At 63.5% G+C, this 20737-nt stretch overlaps 1 protein-coding gene across 1 annotated transcript in view; it reads left to right on the top strand.

The window, feature by feature from the left end:
* Positions 1-12833: 12833 nt before the first annotated feature.
* The window catches only part of COL7A1 (collagen type VII alpha 1 chain), a gene marked incomplete at both ends in the record, with an annotated part of 29281 nt that continues 21377 nt past the window's right edge, over positions 12834-20737 (top strand). Inside the window, 28 exons of the mRNA XM_082487917.1 lie at positions 12834-12915; positions 13022-13202; positions 13280-13439; positions 13537-13630; positions 13716-13874; positions 14090-14253; positions 14343-14472; positions 14565-14687; positions 15300-15449; positions 16196-16315; positions 16438-16584; positions 16800-16916; positions 16992-17141; positions 17346-17474; positions 17563-17709; positions 17876-18001; positions 18073-18216; positions 18303-18428; positions 18502-18648; positions 18738-18857; positions 18939-19085; positions 19265-19387; positions 19473-19619; positions 19698-19834; positions 19914-20040; positions 20120-20263; positions 20335-20495; positions 20601-20648. Of these exons, the coding sequence (XP_082344043.1) occupies positions 12834-12915; positions 13022-13202; positions 13280-13439; positions 13537-13630; positions 13716-13874; positions 14090-14253; positions 14343-14472; positions 14565-14687; positions 15300-15449; positions 16196-16315; positions 16438-16584; positions 16800-16916; positions 16992-17141; positions 17346-17474; positions 17563-17709; positions 17876-18001; positions 18073-18216; positions 18303-18428; positions 18502-18648; positions 18738-18857; positions 18939-19085; positions 19265-19387; positions 19473-19619; positions 19698-19834; positions 19914-20040; positions 20120-20263; positions 20335-20495; positions 20601-20648 (3750 nt within the window). The remainder of the gene's footprint in view (positions 12916-13021; positions 13203-13279; positions 13440-13536; positions 13631-13715; positions 13875-14089; positions 14254-14342; positions 14473-14564; positions 14688-15299; positions 15450-16195; positions 16316-16437; positions 16585-16799; positions 16917-16991; positions 17142-17345; positions 17475-17562; positions 17710-17875; positions 18002-18072; positions 18217-18302; positions 18429-18501; positions 18649-18737; positions 18858-18938; positions 19086-19264; positions 19388-19472; positions 19620-19697; positions 19835-19913; positions 20041-20119; positions 20264-20334; positions 20496-20600; positions 20649-20737) is intronic.

Genomic DNA, 20737 nt, shown 5'->3' with positions numbered 1-20737 from the left:
CCGCTAGCAGCTTGGAGTTGAGGCTGAACTGTGCCCCAGATGTTGGGATCTTCTGGCTGCTGTCCAATGGCACTCTGCCTTGTAGTGCCTGTCTTGTTTGGGTGCTGTGGCAGTCCGTGCTTCCAGAAACATGGGCAATCTCACCAGCTCTAGGAACTGAGAGGTTTGCAATATCATTTTTCCTTGGTAAACAACAACCAGCCAGACAGGGGATCTAAAAGGTAGGGAGGGGAAATCCGTTCAGGAATCGAAAGTGTTATTGCTTGGCAGAGACACCCGTATTCTGAGCCTTAGTGAGGGGCTTGGGAAGCGTAACCTGGAATTAGTGAAGAGTCGTCAGGCATTTGGCAGCTGAATCTATTGGTGCTGGAGGAACTGAAGCTCTAATCTTGTTGGCAGGTCTTCTGCTGTTTGAGCCATAGGGGTGTGTTTCTGTTCCTCCACTGAAGCAGCCTCTGTCCAAGGGAATCCAAACTGGGAAATGTCTGGCACGATGGAAGTGTCCTACCTCAGTGCTTTACCTGAACCTTGAAAAAGTGAGATCTTGCGCTGGACCTCTCCCCTCCCCTTCCTGCTGTTTCCGCTGCCCAGTGAAGGACAGTAGCAGTGCCAGAGGAGGGAGTTGGAACCATCCCTAGAACAGGGCAATTTCACTGAAACTGGAGATGGCCTGGGTGACCTAATAAATCTGTTTCCTGGCTCCCTGGACAATGCAGGATTGTTCAGTGGGGTTCTTTGACCAGTCTAGTTTTCAATGGCTTAAGTGTTTTATTTTGCTACTTCACTTGGAAGGTTACTTGGGATCCCATTAGACTGTGCTGATAAATTTAGTTTGGTGTATGAATTGGCCTGTGCTCCCTCCCCTTCTGCACGGAGTTAACTGTCTTATCCTCTCCCAGTAAAGTTCCCGCTTTGAAGCTCACACCCTCCACCTCCCTCTAGGCAATTGCTTTCTCTCCCTGACACCTTGGCACTCTGTCTGTTGGCTGGAAGAGAGGATGCTGTGTGTTGTTCTGTGCGCCCTATGTTAAGGCTCTGTAATGCCACCTGCACAGCACTTCAGTGAGTTTCTCCACCACACATAGCTATTCCAGGTACATAAAATTGAGCAGTGAAAACAGGGAGCGCTTGCTAGTGACCAGTGCTGAGTGCTCCAGGTTTCCCTGGTCTCTAGCAGGAAAAGCTGCTGGTACCCCCAGCGTGGGACTGCAGGGCCGGGCCAGATAGATGCACAGGGTGGATCTGCTTGTGGAGCAGGCAGCCCCTTTGATATGTGAGCTGCTTGTTTGGGATTCGGGCGCTTGCCAAGAGAGGGGCCACAGCAGCCAATTGTCAGTAGTTGCCTCACCTGAACTAATTACCCCCCCTGGAAAGTACAGTTGATACTAATCATAGGTGCTGAGCCAAGCCCGTCCTCAGGGAAGCAGGGAGCTGCAGAGAGGCTTTCACAGAAATGAGAGGCTTGGAGCTGTGCCACACCTTGGTGCCAAAGAGCTTTTGGGAGGAGAGCCCACAGCCCTCCGAGCCTGCTTCTCTACCCACTCTCCTGCTGAGGCCGGTGGAAAATGGCATTGGAAGCAATAGTTGAGTGGGATTTAGAAGACAGGGCAGGAGAAGAGCAGCTCTGCTGGAGTCTCGTGTTGGCAGATGCTGGCACTGCTTGGGCCCCTTGGTGCAGGAATAAACTAAGGCATCAGCACGGCTGTGACCAGGGATCTTTTCCCCCGGCCAGCCCCTGTAGCATGTAGTTTGCTCAGAGGAGGGCTGAGTTCTCCCGGTGATGAAGTGTCACCCAGCAGGGTTGCAGGATTGTTAGTGTGAGGGTGGTACCCGAGGCTTGGCAGACTCACAGGCTTGCTCTGCCCAGGCCACCTGCACTTCACCTTGCCCTTCTGTGCACCACGGGGACTTTGTACACCAGGAGAGAGGAATGGTGAGCATCGGTATCCGGAATCGTATCCAGAAGCCCTATTTCCTATTTGGAGAAGGAAACGGCTCATCTAAAGCTTTAGTGTATTCATTGCATGGAAAAGCGAGGGACAAAGGGCCCATCCAGGCCTGACTGCCAGCGACAGCCATCCCGGGCTGCTATGAGGCACGAGGCTGAGCAGGGCACAGCGGCAGGACATGTCGTCTTTGTCTCTGCTCTTTCTTTCAATGCCGTGTCTGGAAGGGTGCAAGTCTGAGCCCTGAACACCCTCATTAAAAGCTGCTTTACCCCACACGCCATCCAAAGAGGATCGGTGGTTCTCACTTTTCCATGCAAGTCTCTTCTTTCCAGCTCTTTCCCCTTACACGTTTTCCTTCCTCAGGGCTCTGAGGTTTTTAATGGGGCTGCCGGGCTGAGGTGCTGCTTTGCTGCCCTTTGAGCCCATTGCTGGGGATGCCCAGAAAAGCTACTAGAAGCGTGGTGCCTGGAGGAGGATCTGCCCAGGTTCCTCACCTGCCTCGGAATGGAAAATGGAGCTGCTGGCCCAGCATTAGGCTGCTGGGGGTGGCAGCTTGGGGAGGTCCCAGCCCTGGTCTGTGAGAGCAGGAGGGATTTTTTTTGTACAAAAATAGGAGTAGTACCTGTGCTGGATCACCCTCCAGGTGCTCTGGAGTCACTGCTCCTGCTCAGTGTCCCACCATCCATCGTTGAGCCTCTGCCACACTCTGGGATTATTTAAGGCTCTGTGTGCTGCATTGGTGTGAGAACTGCATCGCACAGACAGCACGAGGACAGCGAAGGAAGCTGGATCGAATGCCACATGACCCGATTTGAGCGAGGCTAATCATATAATTAAGATATTGAAACAGAAGCCTGAATATCTGAGTGCTCTTTCTAGTTTCGCCAAGAGCCTGCAGTATGACGTTGAGTTTCCTGGGCGCTGCGTTGCCCTGCTGTCAATGTGGGTACTGACACTCGGTGCAACACGCAGAATAAAGCCGCTCTGCATGCACTGCCCTTGGCACACAGTGACTCTGATGTGCAAAGTGGTTTGTAAAACAGCCTCGGTACTGTGCACTATTGTCTACTTTGCATGTAACTTTTACTCAAGAGTAGGCACTTGGATAATGCTATAAAGGGAACATGCTGCTTATCTTTTATTTGTTATATTTAGGGAAGAGTGAGCTGACTCTTTGGGGGGGGATTTTTTCTTCCTTATTTGAATGTCTAATCTAGGGAATTAAAGTTGTGTTTCTTCAAGATTTAGCAGTTGATCTATTTCAGCTTCAGAAAACTGTATTCTGAATTTCTCAGGGTACAGTGTACAGTTGAGTGTTGTACAGATTCATGTATACCAAACCCATGACCTCGCCGTTCGGACTGCATCACTCTTGAGCAGTGCTCATAGCAATCAGGAAACAGACTTGGTGCTACCGATGAAACTTGGAGGGTGTGATTTCCAGGTAGGGAACAGTGAAGTGATGATTGCTCACGGACACGATGCGTGGGGCTGGGGCCTCTGGTGGGAGGCTTGGTGGGCAGTGGCTTTAGGAACCAGAGCAGTAGGCAGGGTGTCCATGGCAAGTTCCTACCTTTGCTCACCTGGTGCAGAGGATGCCCTGGAGTGCCGAGGGGCTTCTAGGAAGAGGTGGTGGGTGAGCGTGCCTGAGCCCTGGTCATCTGGTCTCCACGTGGTGGTTCTGCATCTATTTCTACCCATTACTCTCCACCCGGCTGCTGCAAGGCTGGAGGTCCATTCTGTTCACTGCGGTGGCTCTCCGACTTCCCCTGCTTTGTTTACAGCTGTTCCAGATGTGCGGCGCTTGGCAGGAGACCCTATGACATGGGAACGCAAGTATCTCTTGTTTCTGCCTTGCACGCGCAGTGGTGACTCACAGGTGACCTTGCCCCAGCTTTGCTGAGGAGCGTGGAGAAGGGATGAGGTTCTCACTGTCCCAGGCTGGTGATTCCCGAAGGTGGGGGGGGGGTGTCAGAGACAGGATTCTGTGCTCCTCCATCCTCAATGGTAACAAGCAGGGGTGCAGAGGTGCTGCAGACATGTTTTCTGCAAGTAGCAGATTTTCCTCTGGAGATGCGCTGTGTGGGTGCAGACCATACTTGTGTCCTCTGCAGGATCCTCACCTGGGCTGCTCAGCCTTCCCCGTGGAGCTCTGCAGCATCCTGGCCCATGTCCACCGCGGCATCTGTGAAGGTCCTTGCGTGACATGTACATGGCCACCCGCCCCGTGCCATCCTGGTGACGCAGCCCTCCTGCTGGATGGAGATATGAAGTCATCCCGGGGAGGTCTGGGGGGGGTGGGGGGGGAGGAGTTCCCATGGTGACAGACAGCGATTCACCCCGGCGGGGCAGGGCGGGTGCTCCGTCCTTTTTATTCTTTTCTTCTGGAGTCGGGCACCAAGCCAAGGAGCTGAAGGAGCAATGGCACAGCCTCACGGGGGAGAGCCGTGAGGACAAGTCTGGTCTCGTGAACTGCGCAAATCCCTTCGCAGCATGGTTCCCCCCCTGCCCCACGGGTAGGGGTGCTCCCAGCCCCTCCCACAGCCTCAGTCCCCTGGGTGCTGGGGCCCCCATGGGCTTCCTCAGCCCAGAAAACCCATGGCCAAACCTTTATCATCCTTCCCATGGACCGTGGCTGCTGCGTGAAACAGTCAGGGTGGTATCCTACAGCTGCTGGGAATCCAGCGCTGTTATCTGGCGTTTCCTGGTAGGGAAAGGCATGATGGCATGCTGCAGGTAAAGGAGCTCGTGTCATCCGTATACTTTTACCAGCACCCAAAACTTGCAAAAGCCCCATCCTGGGGGGTTGCAGCGTGCCCCCAGCTCTCCAGCAGTATGTACCCCCTTCTGTGCCCCTGCCTGTACCAGGCAGGGCCCCCCTCACACCCCCACACTCCCTGTGCCTCAATGCAGGCTGCACCGTCCCCTCCCCAGCAGAACATGTGCCAGCGGCTGCCTGCTGGGCTGCAGTGCCGCCCCGCACGTCTCCCACCAGCCCTTGAGCTGCGGGTGATGCTCCCCACGGCTCCGTCGGGCGCCCCTTGCGCAAGGAGCGGCCAAGCCCCGTGCAGAGTGAGACGGGGGCCCTTTCATGAGCCCTGCCCGAAATTTATATGGAGCCGCAGGTAATTTTTAGGGGGTGTTGGTGCAGATTGTGAAACGCTCGAATAGAGGCAGAGAGGAAGCATTGAGCAACCACCCCGTCCTCCCAGCCGCCAGAACTGCATCCCAGATGTGAAAGCGGGGAAGTGAGAGCAGGATCGGCTGAAAGAGGAGCAAGCAAGGGGTAGCCTTTCCCTGGCACAGGGCTACAGGGTTTGGCAAGCTGAGGTGGGCAAACTCCCTCTCGGGAGGCTGCTGTGCCAGGGCTGGCTGTGCCTCTGCCTGCGGCTCGGCAGCAGGAGGGCTTGTGCACAAGCCTTTAGTACTCGTCATTTCCATCTCTTGGGAAGGCAGTGACTGCCCACAGTGAGCCCTGGTGCAGCAGCAGGGTCCTAGGACAGTGGTCCAGTGTGTCCTCACTCTCATCCTTCAGGGCTGGGATAGGGGCCTCCGAGAGCTGTCTCCTCGGACTCACAGCTATTCCTCTCGGCAGCGCTCCTCCCGTGGGAATAGATCTGCCCTGAGCCACTGCAGCCGGGGAGGCATCTGCTGTTGCCGTTGGAGGGAGGAACAAACACTCCCGGCCCCATGAAGCTATGTGAACCCCCCGCGAGGAGCAGCTTCTTGCAGCACAGCTGGCAGCATCCCGGGAACGGCTCCAGCTTCCCAGGCCGGCGTGCTGCCTGCCATTCCTCCTCCCTGCCTGGCGAGCAGTTCCTGAGTACCGCTGCCACCACCCCGCTCCCCCAACACCCCCAGCCATGCTGCTGCCTGCTCCTGCAGGGTCTCCCTTTATGGGTCTCCAGGTTCGTGGTGACTCCCATGGCCAGGTTCGTCCGCAGCTGGCCTTGTGGCCCTGGGTGCCATGCTGGGAGCTGGGCAGCTGCTGTTTCCCAGCCTTCGGAGGGTAAAAAGCTCGGTGTGGGGCAGCAGAGCATCTCCCGTGCATAGGGAAGGTGATGGTACCCTGCGCATCTACACCTGCACAGGCTGCTCCCAGCTCTGGGGGATGAGGAATGGGGCAGTCATGGCTTCATGGTGCTCGTCCCCCTCTGATAGTGTGCGGAGGTGCTGTGGGGTTTGGGAGCTGGCGGGCAGCTTGTCCCTGCATGTGGCAAGGGCTGCTGTGCTGCCGGCAAGCGCCCCAGTTCTGCAGGCTTGGGCTCTGTGTCCTGGGCTCCTGCTGACACCCCTGATCAGCTGCTGGCCGGGTCAGTCTGATTTGAAGCACAGAGGGGTGGAACCATCCTGCCCGTGGTGCTGGTGAGTATTCCTGCGAGGTTCCTGGGAGCAATGCTGGGCTCCTGCATCCCCCTCCAGTCCCCTGAAGCCGTGGTGCCCCTGGGAGCAGAGTTTGGTGCAGAGTGGCAGTCACCACACCAGGAGCAGCCCCTGCCCTGATGACAGCCCCCCCTCCGCCAGCACCCAGCAGGGGCTGAACTGCCCCATCCAGGGAGGGATGACTGGTGAGAGCTTGAAGCAGCCAGAAACTGTGGCACCTTGGTGTTTGCAGGTAAGGCGATCCGATCTCCTTGCCTCCCTCCGGCGCTGCAGGGACGCACCAGTGACCTGGCCTTGCCCCGCACCGCTCTCCCAGGGGACAGCTGGAGGAATGCCACCTTTCACCTCTGCATCCTGCTGCGGGGCCCAAGGCGCTGTGCTGCTGGCGATGCGGGTCCCCGGGGACCCCCGCGGCCGTGCGGGGTTGGGCAGGCGGGCTGGGCGGTAGCGGTGGGTGCGGGCGCCCGGTGCAGGCGGGCACGGGCTAGCTCAGCCGCCCGGCGTGTCGAGTCACGCTCTGCGCACCACGGGCCCAGCCTGCACATGCCCTGAGCGCGCGCGCCCTGCGCTGGCGGCTCTCCCTCGGCTCCTCTTCATCTTCTCCTTCCTGCAGGCATCCGAGGGGAAACCGCCCCCCCCCGCCCCTGCTCTGCCAGCCCCTGCTCTCGCACCGCGATGGGTCCCCCTTCGTGCACCCTGAGCCCGGCTGTGCCCTGGGCGCTGCCTGCCACTGCCTGTAAACCCTGCAGCCAGGGCTGGGCCGGCAGCCACTTAATCCACGTGCCTCCGAGGCAGGTAATTTGTCTGCCCCTACCAAGAGGCAGGAGTTTCCCGTCCCGCAGCGGCGTGTGCTGGGCTGGCTGGGGCATCTCTAAGGCATGTGCACCCCACAGGGCTGTCAGCATGGGGGAAAAGCGGCACTGGCCCCATGCGGAGGTGCTGGGGGAGCTTTGCGGCATCCGGTCCCCATGTTTCCATCCTCTCCCGCATCCCCATCCTCGGGGACAAGCCAGGCTTGTTTTACGGAGCCTGCTCCCTGCTGTGGGTGGGGGCCAGAGGGCCAGGAGTGAAAGAGAGCAGCTCATGCCTCAATCGGTTGAGAAGCTGGATTCCTGAGGGATGAGGCAGGCTGCATGGGGCACTTCAGCCCCTGCCTGCACCCTGCCTGCCCCTGCGCCCCGACACCCAGCCCCAGCCACTGTGCAGCCTCTCTGGGCAACCCCAGCATCACCCAAAGCCCAGCCGCAGGATGCAGCTGATGAAAGTAGCTTGCTAACTAGGGACTCTTGAGCCCTACACAGTACTGCTCACTCCTCATTCCACTGCTGTCCCCACCATCGCTCTCCCTTTCTGGCACGCTGGCCCTGTGCTGTTGCAAAGCACCGCCAGCCCTCGGCAGAGCCCTGGCAGTGCCTGGCTTTCACCTCCCTTACTGTCCCTGAGAGCCAGCCCAGCTTCTGCGGTCAGCCTGACCAGGGCTGTCTTCTCCTGCCTGAGTCAGCCAAGGGGGAGTCACATCTCTGCGGTGTCACCATTCCCTCCCTGAGTCCTGTCTGTGTGGACAGCAGGGGCCTGGCCGCAGTCCAGTGCAGCTTCGTGAGATGTTGGTGTGCGGCCGTGCCGGCAGCGGCCTCCAGACACAACAGTTTATGGGCAGGAAAAACTTCCCATCCTTCCGCCGCAGCTGTGGGGGGAGATGGGACACGCGCCTGCCCCACAGGGAGTCCTGGAGTGGGGGCACAGCAGGCTCAGCCTGACCTCAAGCCTGGCTCCAGTGGGACCACTTGCCTCCATCATCCTTCACCCACCAGACCTTTTCTGCTGCTGCCCCAGCACCTGCTGTGGTCCCCACAGCCCAGAGCATCCCCCTCACTTTGGGCATCCTCAGAGCCGCTGGGCAGAGAGGGCAGCTACAGTGGCTTCACCCTGATGTGATACTTTGCTTCTTTTTCCTGCAGGGATGTGGCTTTGGGCAGCGGCAGGACGGGGGGGTGCTGTGAGGTGTCCCCTCCAGCACAGAGGAGCTGGGGACCTGCTGCCCATTCCCCTTGTGAAACGCAGCCTGGAGGGCTGGCACAGCCATCTCCCACCCCAAATCCCTTGGGGCAGGTCAGCAGGAGGTAAGGGGTGGCAAGTTCCTCTCCCTGGCCCATTTCATGGCCCCTGGGCTTGCTGGGGAGCCTTGCAGGGTGGCACGGGGGTCCCCTAGGCTGCACTGTGACCATGATGCTGGTCCTGGTGGTGGGGGTCCACAGGCCCCCTTCCCGGGATGCCGGGGGCGGGCAGCTGGGTGCCTCAGCGCAGAGCTGGCGGTGGCTGGTGCTGGGAGACATTCCTGGAGCGTGTCCCAACCGGCCCCTGCGGCAGGCGAGGTTTCCCCTCCGGCCAGCTCCTCCTTCCCTCACCCTCCTCGGCGCCAGCCCCCTGTTGCTCCTCTCCGCCTGAAAGCCCCCAAATTTAAGAGGGCCCAGAGAGGGGGCAGCTCCCTTCCAGCAGCCCCGGAGCTGCCCTGTGCATCCCTGCTGGCTGGGGATGCCGATGTCATGCTGGAGTAGGGAGCGCTGCCGGACCGCTGTAGGACCAGGAAACTAAAATCCTGTAAGGGTTGCGCTGAATCCCAGCCCGTGATGGATTAGCACTGTTGGCAGCGGCTGCGGGATGTGGAGAGGGTGGACAGACGATGGGGCATGGGACCCAAGACAGCAGCACCGCAGCTGGCTCTGCACCCCGGCACGCGTCTCGCTGTGCCGCGTGACTCATCTTTCCTGCCGCCCGACACAGAGCCGAAACCTCACCTGGGGCTGAAGAAAACAGATTTTCTTCTTGTTTCCCTCTAAGGCAGTGGTGAGGCCGCCCCGCTGGCAAGCGTAGGGCAGGGAGAGGCTCAGTCCCAGTGCTTCCCATGTGCCCACTCTCAAACCAGGGGGCTCCCATTCCTGGGGGCGATGTGAACCTCTGTGGGGCTTGGAGCTGGTGCTCCCCTTGTGCCCGCAGCCCAGGGCAGTGCTCTGCAGGGACCAGGGCTGGTGAGACCTGGGGAGGTGTTTTGGAGCTTCTTGTGGTCTGAGACTTACGCAGCAGCAGATGCTGTGCCACAGAGGGTGCATGGCCAGCTGGTGAGTGGCATTTGGGGACTGGGATGGCATGCACAGGGTAGGGAAGGGCGAAAGTCTGGGGTTAGGGTCAGCCTTGCAAGCTTTGATCAGTGTCAGTGGAGAGGAGTCAAAGTGCTTCGGGGCCAAGCTGGCCAGGAGATGGGGAACCCCGAGCCCGGGCTGTGGGAATAAGGACCGGTGTCTGGCAGCCCACCAGGCTTGGGAAAGGGCTGACAGCTTTTGGGGATGTTCCTGGAGGGACTGGCATGCAGCGGTATGGGGCGGCTGCGTGAGTCACTTGCACCTGGTGCTCTCCCTCCGCTGAGGCAGCACCGTCCCGCGCCCCGGGCCGCAGATTCCTTCCCCGGTCCTGGTATGTGAGGATGAGCTGAGAAACACTGCGGAGGGGGAGGCACTCTGGTTTTGGGGGCCCAGCACCCATTTGTCCCTCCCTCCAATATCAATGCAAGGGGGATGCTGGTGGCAAGACAGTCAAGATACTCCTGGGCTGCCGGGCTGCCTGTGGGTGAGCGGGGTTTGGGGACCACCCCACACCGGTGCCTGCCACGTTCCCCGGGGCTGGGGAGACAGCCAGAGTCCCCAGCATGGCTGCAAAGCATCGCTGCCCCGGTGCCCCTGCCTGCAGTGCCCTCTGGGCAGTGCTCACTCCATCGCTGCCCCTGTTAGCCGGCGTGACCCTCGGCCGCCCGTGCCCTGCTGCCGGCACCGCGCCGTGGGGCTGCTCCGCCAGCTCCGGGCCCGGGGCCAGCCACAGAGCCCTTGGCAGACCCCTCCGCTCCCTGTTTAACGAAGCCCCTTGTCTAATTGGGACAGGCCGCCCTGCCTTCATTAAGTGAGCTCTGGTGGGAGGAGGGTTTGGGGACAGTCCTGACCCGGGGATGCTGGACCCACGGCCAGACCCACAGAGCTGGGGCAGGCAGGGGGAAACCCGTGGCCACGGTGAACTTTGGAGCTGGCCGGCCAGGTTTGGGGGCCGGGGCTGGGGTCTAACGAGAGGAAGGCTAACCAAGAGGAGGGGATGCACTGCTTGCTGCGCCTTTAAGAAGAGTGGGGGCATCACTGCTCCTCCCCTGCTTGGGAACAGTGTGTGCCTGGGAAAGTTGCCTGCAGCCGGCCCTGGAGCATCTTTGCTCGGTGGCAGGTGGCCCTGCCCCAGGCCCCCAGCTGTGAGGTGGCCCTGGGCCCCAGGGACCCCCACTGTTGCCCCTCTTGCTGCCCACAGGAAGATGCCCCCAGACCTGCCTGCTGCCCTGCCAGGAGCCGGAGGGGAGCCCCTGGGCCAGCGGCCGGGAGGGCACAGGTGCTGTGGACAGGGGGATGTGGGGTGACCAAGAGGACAGGAGAGGTGGCATGGGGCGCATGCTTGGGCCATGAGCTGGGGTCAGCCCCAGGTGAGCACAGGCACCAGCGGGGAGGATGGGATGCAGTATGATGTGTCCCAAGGAGCAGTGTGGTCCCACAGGATGCCCTAGGGTTGAGGACCACCCTGAGGGTCAGGGGTGCATCCTGAGGTGAGGATGAGCCCCAGGGAACAGTCCCACCAGTCGATGGGCAGGCAGAGAGTGAGGCCAGGGCAGCGTGGGGTCCCTGCTCACCTTGCTGGGCATCCTCTCCCTTTTGCCTCCTCCCACCAATCACAGTCACACCACCAGTGGCTTTCCAGCATGTTTCTCCAGCTCTGGGGTAGGTCTTGGCCACCAGTCTGCTCTGGTGGCTGCTGGGAGATGGTGTGCAGAGCAGGAGGATGTCCCACAGCTGGCTCTAGGGCAGTCCCTATACCTGAGCCATGGCTGCTAGGATCATACATGATGGGTACAGCTGTGGGTGCAAGAAAGGTCCTGGCTGAGGCCCTGCCGTCTTGCAGCCTTGTGGGAGCTGCACTGGTGTGGGGAGCAGCACTTCTCCACCACCATCGTCCTTCCCAGGGCTGGTGCTCAGAGCCAGGCTCTAACCCAGCGGGGGCCAGGGACTTGGGTCCCTATGGCAGCTCTGTCCAGCCCTGCCTAGGGCCAGGCATTGCCCTGAGGTTCCTGGGGACACATTCCCCCAGGATGGATGGAGATAGGCAGCCAGCTCCTGGCCGGCAGGTCAGAGCTGCTGACCATGTTCCCAGGACCTGGAGGATGGAGATGCTGAAGGGAAAACTATGCTGAGCCTCACCGGGGCTGCCATTGCAAGCCCGGCAGAAACCCTTCCCTGGGGGGGTGTCCAACCCCCTTCTGCCCATCCCTGTCCCCATCCTGGAGCCCTGGGGTGCAGCCGGCGGGGCACCCAGAAGTAGAACTTTGCGGGCGGGGGGGGGCGGGGAACATCCCCAAAAGTCTCTTTCCTCCTCTCCCCGGGGAGCGAGTGGCAAAAGCCCTTTTTGGGGGGCCGGGCTGTGCGGGGGCCGTGTCTCTCCCGTTCCCCTCGTCGTCGTGTCCCGTCCCCCCCCCCTCACCCCCCCAATCCCGGCACCGCGCTCCGGGCCGCCCTCAATAAAGGGGCGGGAGCACCGGGGGCCGCTCGGCGCCGGCACCGCCTGCGCCCGGCTCGGCTCGGCGCGGCGCGGCGCGGAGCGGTGCGGAGCGGTGCGGCCCCGCGGGGGGCGGTGGGTGAGTGCCTGCGGGCGGGGGGGGGGGGGGATGGCGGTGGCGGGGGTGTCCCGCTGCAGGCGGGGGGGGTCGCTGCGGGGCAGGAACGACCCTCCCACGCGGGCACCCGTGGGCGCTCGGCCGCCCTCCCCGGCTGCCAGAGTCGCACCTCCTGAGTTCAGCCCGGGCCGGGCTGCGCTTGGGCTGAGACCCGGCGTGGCCATCACAGTGGTGTCAGGCCGGGGGTGTGTGTGTGTCCCCGCAGCCGTGTGTGTGGGAAGCAGCGGGGAGTGGGGGCTCGCAGGCAGGGTTTGCCCCCCCGCCCCCCCCCCCCCCCCCCCGCTGCCCTACAGCACCCCGATTTTGCCACCCTTCCTGGGGTGGCGGGGAGCCCCTGCGGGCAGGGGGATGGGTGGGCAGGAGGAGCAGCTGGGGTGAGCCGCTGCCGGTGCTGAGGCGTGGAGCAGGCAGGCGGGAGGCAGCGGGAAGGGCTTGTGGAGGCAAAAGCCCGCGCACACCCTGCAGCCGGGGGCTGGCAGCCACCCGCCGGCCGGGCCACGGCTCACCCGGGCATCGGGCAGTGAGCGGGGCCGCAGGCCAGGCCCGGCCAGGCTGCGTGGGGAGGGCTGGAGCGGGGCCAGGCGCTGGCCGGCATCGGGCATCCACGCGACTGTGCCCTCCCGCGCCCGGCAACACCACCGGTCAGTGCCATGCCATGGGGCAGCCACCGGCACTGCGCCCACCTGGCCAGCCACTGGCCAGCCACTGCTGTGGGACGGCGGTGACAGCATCCTCTTTCGCAGGCTCCCACGATGAGCGGCTGGCTCCTGCTTCTTGCCGTGCTCCCCACGCTCCTGGGCCCCCCGGCTGCCACGGCGCAGAAGAGGAGCCAAGGTGGGTGCTGAGCACTGGGCACACATGGTGGTGGGGGGAGAGAGGGACTCAGCACCACTGTGCTGTGGTGCCAACCTGTGCCCTGAGCACTGTCACTGCCCCACAGTGGTGTGCGAGGACGTGCTGGAGGCCGACATCGCCTTCCTGGTGGACGGCTCGTCCAGCATCGGCAGGAACAATTTCCGTGCTGTCCGCACCTTCATGGACGAATTGGTGGCACCCTTCGTGCAGGTGGTGGGCGAGAAGGCGGTGCGCTTTGCCGTGGCACAGTACAGCGACGAGCCGCGGTGAGCCCTGGGGAGGGGGCATGCAGGGCAGTGGGGCAGCAGGACCAGGAGGTGACGTGTCCCCCCGCATCCCCCAGGGTGGAGTTTCCCTTCTCCCAGCACACTGACGGGATGAGCATCCGGAGGGCCATCCAGCAGCTGAGCTACAAGGGCGGCAACACACGGACCGGTGCCGGCTTCCGCTACGTTGCTGACAACTTCTTCAGCCCCACGCAGCTTCGGCCCGGGGTGCCCCAGGTACATGCAGGGCAGTGGCCCTGGGGACACCTTGGGGAAGATGCAGCAGCTCTGTGGGCCCCGGGCTGGGTCTCACAGCTCTCTCCTGGCCCCGCAGATCTGCATCCTCATCACGGATGGCAAGTCCCAGGATGATGCTGAGGGGCCGGCAGCAAAGCTGAAGAGCCAGGGCATCAAGGTCTTTGCCGTGGGTGAGCGAGGCTCTGGTGCCGGGTGAGGAGGTCTCCCACTGCATTCAGGGTCCTTGCTCTCACCCATCACTTCCATCCCTGCCAGGGATCAAGAATGCCGACCACAAGGAGCTGATCCGTGTGGCCTCAATGCCCACTGATGCCTTCTTCTTCTACGTCGGTGACTTCAAGCTGCTGGGGACACTGGTGCCGCTGATGACACGCAGGGTGTGCACGAGTGTCGGGGGCAACCTGCGCCGACTGGGTATGAGCCCCCGTCCTCCTCCCTGTGGGACGCAGGTGCCAGTGGTGCTGGGTGCCAGGCTGCGCTCACCCTGGGTGCACCCTTAGCACCCATTCTCCCCAAAAATGCCCTCCTGGCCATCCCATCCTGCCTAGTATGTGGCTGTGCCACCCTGGTAAGCTCTCCCTCCTGACCCCACGCACCCTGGAGCTGATGGCCGCTGTGCTCTGCCGCAGATGGGCCGAGCCACGCCGGCCCCTCCAACCTGGAGATCCTGGAGCGGGGCCTTGACCAGCTGCGGATCCGCTGGACGGCGGCCAGCGGCCCCGTCACCGGCTACCGGGTGCAGCACGTGCCGCTGACGGGGCTGGGGCAGCCCATCGTGGCAGAGAGGCAGGAGGTGAGCACTCCCACCTGCCTGCTCAGAGTCCCTGGCGGTCCCCAGTGGCCCCCTGGGGATGGAGAGGAGGTGACATTGTCCCTGCGCAGGTGAGCCTGGGGCCACGGGAGACGAGCACCGTGTTGCGGGGGCTGCGCATGGGGACGGAGTACCTGGTCACTGTCACCGCCCAGTACGCCAACAGCATCGGCGAGTCGGTGTCTAGCCGAGCACGCACCCGTGAGTGTCCATGTCCATGGGGACGTGGGCAGGTGCTGGGTTCCTGCAGCCCACGGGGCTGGGGGCTCATCCCTGGCTCTGTGTGTCCCCAGAGAGCCGTGCCGGCTCCGTGCTGGATTTCCGCGTGGTGGAGACTGGACCGACCTTCCTACGGCTTGCCTGGCAGCCCGGCCCTGAGCCCCCCCAGGGCTATGGCCTCAGCTATACCCTGCAAGGTAAGGGGACGGTGCTGCCTGGATGCTCTGCATTTGTGCAGCCCCATGGGCTGGGCAGGACATGGCAGGGGGGTGCATGCGTGGGGGCTGAGGCAGGGGTGCATGCCGAGAGCACCGCATGTGTGTGCGCTCCTGCCTTGACCATGGTGGCCGGTGCCCGTGCGCGGGCTGTGGGGCACGCGTGCACGCAGAGGCGTGGAGGCAGCGCGTGTGTTCCCACACCCGGAGGCTTTGGTGCGCGGGGCTCAGGCTGTGTGCTTGGGTGCGCAGGATGGCCGAGGTCCCGGTGTGTGCCCCGGCCCGGGGCTGGGAGCGCAGGCGTGCGTGTGCCCCCACGGTCACTGAGTGTGAGGGGGTGGGCGGCAGACCCCCGTCCCAGCCAGGCGCTGGGCTGGAGCCACACACCTGGCAGCCTCTCCCTGTCCCCGGGCGCTCCGGGGGGTGCCCCTGCCCTGGCCGCCTTCCCAGCCTCACCCCACGCTCCCCACCCCTGGCACCGCCTGGCATCCCCGGGGCAGGGTGCCAGCCCGCGGACACCCCTTCCTTGCCGGGTCTAGTGTACGCCGTGCCCCCGCACCCACCTGCCCCCCCCCTCCTCTGCCTCCCACCCAGGAGCAGCCCAGGGGGAGGAGAAGAGCCTGGGGGCCAGCGCGCAGTCAGCCACGCTGAGCAACCTGCGCCCCGACACCGAGTACGTGGTGACGCTCCGGCCCCGCTACGCGCAGCAGCCCACCGTCCCTGCCACCGTCACCGCACGGACACGTAAGCGCCGTGCTCAGCCGGGGACAGGGAGCAATTCCCAGCACAGGGATGCCCCTCCAGTCACTGTGCCCCATGGGGATGGGGCTGCCTGGCCCGTGGCCCATTGCTGCCTAAGGGGGCCAGGATGGGGATGCAGGTGACACGACTACAAGGGGGATGCTCCTAGCCCCAAAAGGTGCTCCAAGAGGGGATGCAGCACTGTGTGCTCTCCCAGCTCCTTCGTAGCCTTATGGGAGTGTTTCCACTGCAGCTTTCCCCACGTGATGTAAAAATGTTGACCAAAAAAACGCAGTCGTTTTTTTTTGGGGTTTTTTTTTTGGTTTTTTTTTTTTTTTTTTAGCAAATTCAAGCACCATGCTCTTTGGGAGGAAAGCACGGTTTCTGCAAGGGTGGTGGAAAGCATTGCTGGGCAGGAGAGGGGGTGAGGCCCCAGGGCAACACCTTTACAAACCTCAAATTTTGGCAAACCGATTCCTTCAGCTGCCCCAGGCAGCCTTAACCTGCAGAAAGTATTTAAGGCATTAAGAGGAAGGCGTTTGAGCTCCAGTTTGCTGGAGCGGGGGTGCTTTGAAGGAGCCGCCTGGGTGCGGGCTGCACTCGGTGACCTCAGTGCGGTTCAGCATCCATAAGCAGGGGTAAGGGGGCTTCTCCCCCCCAGAGCAGGTGGGTTTGCAGGTGAAGGTGCTTCCTGCTGTCCCCTGCCCCACTCTTGCACGGGGGATGCGACGGGCACCTCTCGCCCACAGGGCGCCCGGTGAGCGTGCAGCACTTGGCCGTGCACAACATCTCAGCGCAGAGCATGCTGCTGGCCTGGCAGCCCGTCAGCGGTGCCACCGGCTACCGGCTCTCCTGGGTGACCCTCACAGGTAGGTGCTCATCCCAGAGCTTCCTTCCCTTCTGCTGGTGTCCCCAGGGAGGAGGGACTGGAGGGGAGTATTGGCACATGCTCCACGGACCCCCCAAGGGACTGCTGCACTGTGTCTCGCAGGGCAGGACAGGCACAGGGTCGACCTGGATGCTGGGCGGACGTCGCACGCACTGGGGGGGCTGCAGCCCAACACCGACTACGTGGTGACGGTGGCTCCGCTCTTTGGGCAGCTGGAGGGGCCGACAGCCACTGTGCGGCAGAGGACAGGTAGGTGGTGGGTACGGTTGATGCCATCCTGCCACTGGCCTCTGGCTCTAGCCCCAGTACCATTGGCACAGGATGGGGTGGGGACCATCCCCCATGGCCCCACACCATGGTGATGCTCCCCACCCCGCCATGTGCGGGGGTTGGGGACAAGCCAGGGTGGGTGGCCGGCGGCAGAGCAGCACGGGGCAGCCTGGCCCACAGGGTCCCTCTTGCAGAGGTGGGTGCAGAGCAGACGCTGCGGACCAACATCCTGGGCCCCACATCCATCCAAGTGCTCTGGACTGGCACCCGCGATTCCCGCGGCTACCGCCTGGAGTGGAAGAGAGCCACAGGTGGGCTTGAGGTGCCTGGTCGCCCCTGCAGACCCCCCGTGCCGGCAGCTGGCAGTGACCCTCCCCTTCCTGCAGGACTGGAGCCCCCCAGAACGGTGTCACTCCCCAGCAGCGCCAACACCTACCAGCTGACCGGGCTGCAGCCGGGCACCGAGTACCGCATCACCCTCTACACAATTTACGACGGTGGGGAGGTGGCCACACCTGTCACCACCTTCCAGACAGGTGAGTGACTGCTGTGGGTCCCCTGGATTGTCTCTCACCTTTGCAGTCATTGATGGAGGGACGTCTCACATGGCATTGCTCAGTCAGGGGACCCCCTTGTCCCTGAGACCCCCCCAGCTCTCCAGTCACAGCCCAGGGTGAGGATGGGGACAGTGCAGTCCAGGCTGCACAGCTCCAGCTGTGCCTCACCATGTCCCCTCACAGGCGTGGAGGCACCCGTGGGTGCCGTGTCGGACCTGCGGCTCATTGAGGAGTCGGGCAGGCGGGTGAGGTTGGGCTGGACCGGCGTCCCCGGTGCCACTGAGTACAAAGTGGTGGTGCGCAACAACCAGGGTGAGTCTGCAGAAGGGGGCACAGGCAGCACCTGGGGGGACCCCGGCTGGCCAGTGCTGAGGGTCTGTGGCCACCTCGCTCCTGGCAGATGGCACAGAGAGGACAAGGCGTGTCCCAGGCAGCCAGACGGGTCTGGAGCTGGGTGACCTCCGGGAGGGCATCGCCTACCTGGTGCGTGTCTCAGCGCTAGTGGGCAGCCGGGAGGGCAGTGCCGCCACGCTCACCATTCGCCTCAGTAAGTCCACACTGGGGTTTGACACCAGGAGTCCTGGAACTGTGTTTTCCCCCCCCCCGATATGCATTTGTCCTCTGTCCCCCTGCCAGCCCTCGGGGTGCTGGGGTGGCCGTGGGGCCCCTCTGGGCACCCCGAGGTGACACCACGGTGCTGTGTGGTGGTGCAGAGTACCCAGTGGTGGGCAGCGTCTCGGAGCTGCGGGTGACGGAGGCCGGTCCCAGCCAGCTGCGGGTCACCTGGCAAGGGCTGCCAGGTGCCGGGGGCTACCTGCTGACCTGGCGAAGCAGCGACGGTGAGTGTGGTGACTGAGCGATGCTGCGGTGGCAGTGCCGGAGCCCTTCCCATCCTGGCTGTCTCTTCTAGGTTTGGAGCAATCCCGCTTCCTCCCCGCCGACCCCACCGCCTTCACCATCGAGGGGCTGCGTGCCGGCGTCGTCTACACTGTTGGTGTCTCGGCCATTGTGGATGGCCGCGAGGGCAGCCCTGTCACTGCCACGGGGCGGATAGGTGAGGTGTCCCCCCACCCGTCACTGCTGGCTGGTGCTGCTTGCTGCGAGCCTGGGTGACAGCGAGCGGCCCTCTCGGTGTCACAGCACCCGAGCAGGTGGGGACAGTGTCCCGGCTGGAGGTGCAGGCGTCCAGGAGCAACGTCGCCCGTGTCACCTGGGTCGGTGTGCCAGGAGCCACCGCCTACCGCGTGGTGTGGAGCCGCAGGGACGGTACTGTGGGACAGGGATGGGGGTGGGCTGTGAGGGCAGTGGGGTGGGGAGCTGACACCATGTTCCTTGGCAGGAGGCTCGGAGAACAGCCGGCGGGTTCCTGGCCACACCAGCTCCTTTGACATCCCTGACCTTGAGGGAGGCGTCACCTACACCGTGAAGGTGACGGCGCTCATTGGCAACCGGGAGGGTAACCCTGTCTCCATTGTCGTCACCACCCGTGAGTACTGGGGCGGGAGGCAGCACACTGGGGTGGCACCGGGCACCCCTGCCCCTAATGCCTGCCCCTCTGCCCCGCAGCGGAGGCAGCCCCGCTGCCCCCTGTCAGCAGCTTCCAGGTGACGGAGGCATCGGAGCACCGCCTGCGCCTGGCCTGGGTGCCGGCAGCCGGCAGCGCCGGGTACCGCCTGGTCTGGCGTCTAGCTGAGGGTGAGTGTGCCCGGCCGGCACCCCGGCATCCCTGCCAGACCCCACACCGCCCCCCCTCACCCCTCTCTCCCACCTGGGCAGGTGGTCCCCAGCGCAGCCAGCAGCTCCCGGCCACCGCCAGCTCCTACGACCTGGGGGGGCTGGAGCCGGGACGTCGCTACCACATCAGCATCACCAGCCTGGCCGGCGGACGGGAGAGTGAGCCGGCCACTGTCACTGCCATCACTGGTAAGAGACTGCGTGGGGCCAAGGGTGCATCGGAGCCCTGGAACAGGGCTGGAGCCCAGAGGGGCACCCAGAGACTGGTCTGTCCCAGTCTTGGGCTGGGAAGGGTGATGGATGGGGAGCTGGGACTGCAGTGGGGGCTGTCCTGTGCAGCCAGGACATCCTTTCCTCCTCCTCCTCAGCAGCTGCCCCAGCCCGTGTCACCAGCCTGCGGGTGACCGAGTTGCGGAGAGACTCGGTGACGCTCACCTGGACCCCTGTCCCTGGCGCCTCCAGCTACATCCTCTCCTGGAGCCCCCCTGCAGGTGAGATGGGTGGGTGACCCCAGGATGGGGGCAGTGTCCCCGTGGGCACTCACCGTCCCCCCTGACTCTGTCCCCTGGGTGGCAGCCGGTGGGGAGACGAGGCGGACGCTGCCTGGTGCTTCCAGCTCCCAGCAAGTCTCTGGGCTGCGCCTGGGCCAGCGCTACACCTTCACCCTCCGCCCGCTCCTGGGGAGCACACCGGGTGCTGAGATCTCCATCAGCGAGCGCACAGGTACGGTGGGGTCACTACAGGGACCGGCCGGGCTTGTCTCTGCTCTGGTGGTGGATTCACCCCTTCCCTGCCCTGCAGTCTGCAGGGATGCCCGCGGTGACATCGTCTTCCTTGTGCATGGCACCCGCGACAGCTCCTCCGGTGCTGATGCCATCCGCACCCTCCTCTCCAACACCGTGTCCGCCCTGGGGCGCCTGGGCCCTGAGGGCACCCAGGTAGGGGGCTGCCGCGATGACGGGGGTCTGGGGGGCATAGGCAGGCAGCAGTGCCCACTGCTCCCCTGCACCCTTGCAGGTGGCTCTGGCCACATACAGCTACCGCAGCCTGCCCTGGCTGCTCCTCAACCGCTCCAGTGACCTGCCCGCCGTGCTGGAGCAGATCCGCACCATGCGCTATGAGGAGCCCAGCGGCAATGCCATCGGTGAGGGGCAGCACTGGGAGCTGGGGCAATGGCTGGTGGGATCCTGCTGACCGTCCCCCTCTTCCTTCTCCTTCCCTAGGGGCAGCCATCACCTTTGCCAGGACCTACTTGCTGAGCCCTGGCGCGGGGCGCCGGCCTGGGGTGCCGGCGGTGCTGGTGATCCTGGCTGACGGCCCCTCTGGGGATGATGCCATTGCTGCTGCCAGGGACGTCAAGGCTGGGGGTGAGGATGGATGGGGTCCCAGCAGGGTGTGCGGGGAGTGCTGCGGGGTGCTGAGGGTGCTCTCGGCTCAGGGGTCCAGGTGCTGGCCGTGGGCTTGGAGGGGGCAGACCGGGAGCAGCTCCAGCGCATGGTCACTGGCGAGGACCCGCGGTACATCTACCACGGCAGCAGAGCCCTGGCAGAGCTGGAGGGAGAGCTCACCGACGACCTCTGCACCATCATCTCCACCAGGGTAAGGGACCAGGGTGCTCTGGTGGGTGCAGAGGGGGAGCAGCCTTGTGGGGGCTGGGGACTTCTCCTATCCCTGGGTTCACACGGGCTTCTCTTGTCTTGCCAGCCGGAGCCGGAGCCAAAGCCGAAGCCCTGCACCATGCAGTGCCCCAGGGTGAGCATCCCCACGCCGCGCCATGCCATACCATGCCATGCTGTGCCATAGGGGCTCGGCATGGATCCAGGACCTGCCAGCTTGCCAAT

The sequence above is a fragment of the Vanellus vanellus genome (assembly GCF_965231255.1).
Source record: "Vanellus vanellus genome assembly, chromosome: 9".
In the NCBI taxonomy this organism is placed as follows: domain Eukaryota; kingdom Metazoa; phylum Chordata; class Aves; order Charadriiformes; family Charadriidae; genus Vanellus; species Vanellus vanellus.
Note: the sequence above shows the minus strand (reverse complement) of the source record. Positions and strands in the feature narration are given on the sequence as shown.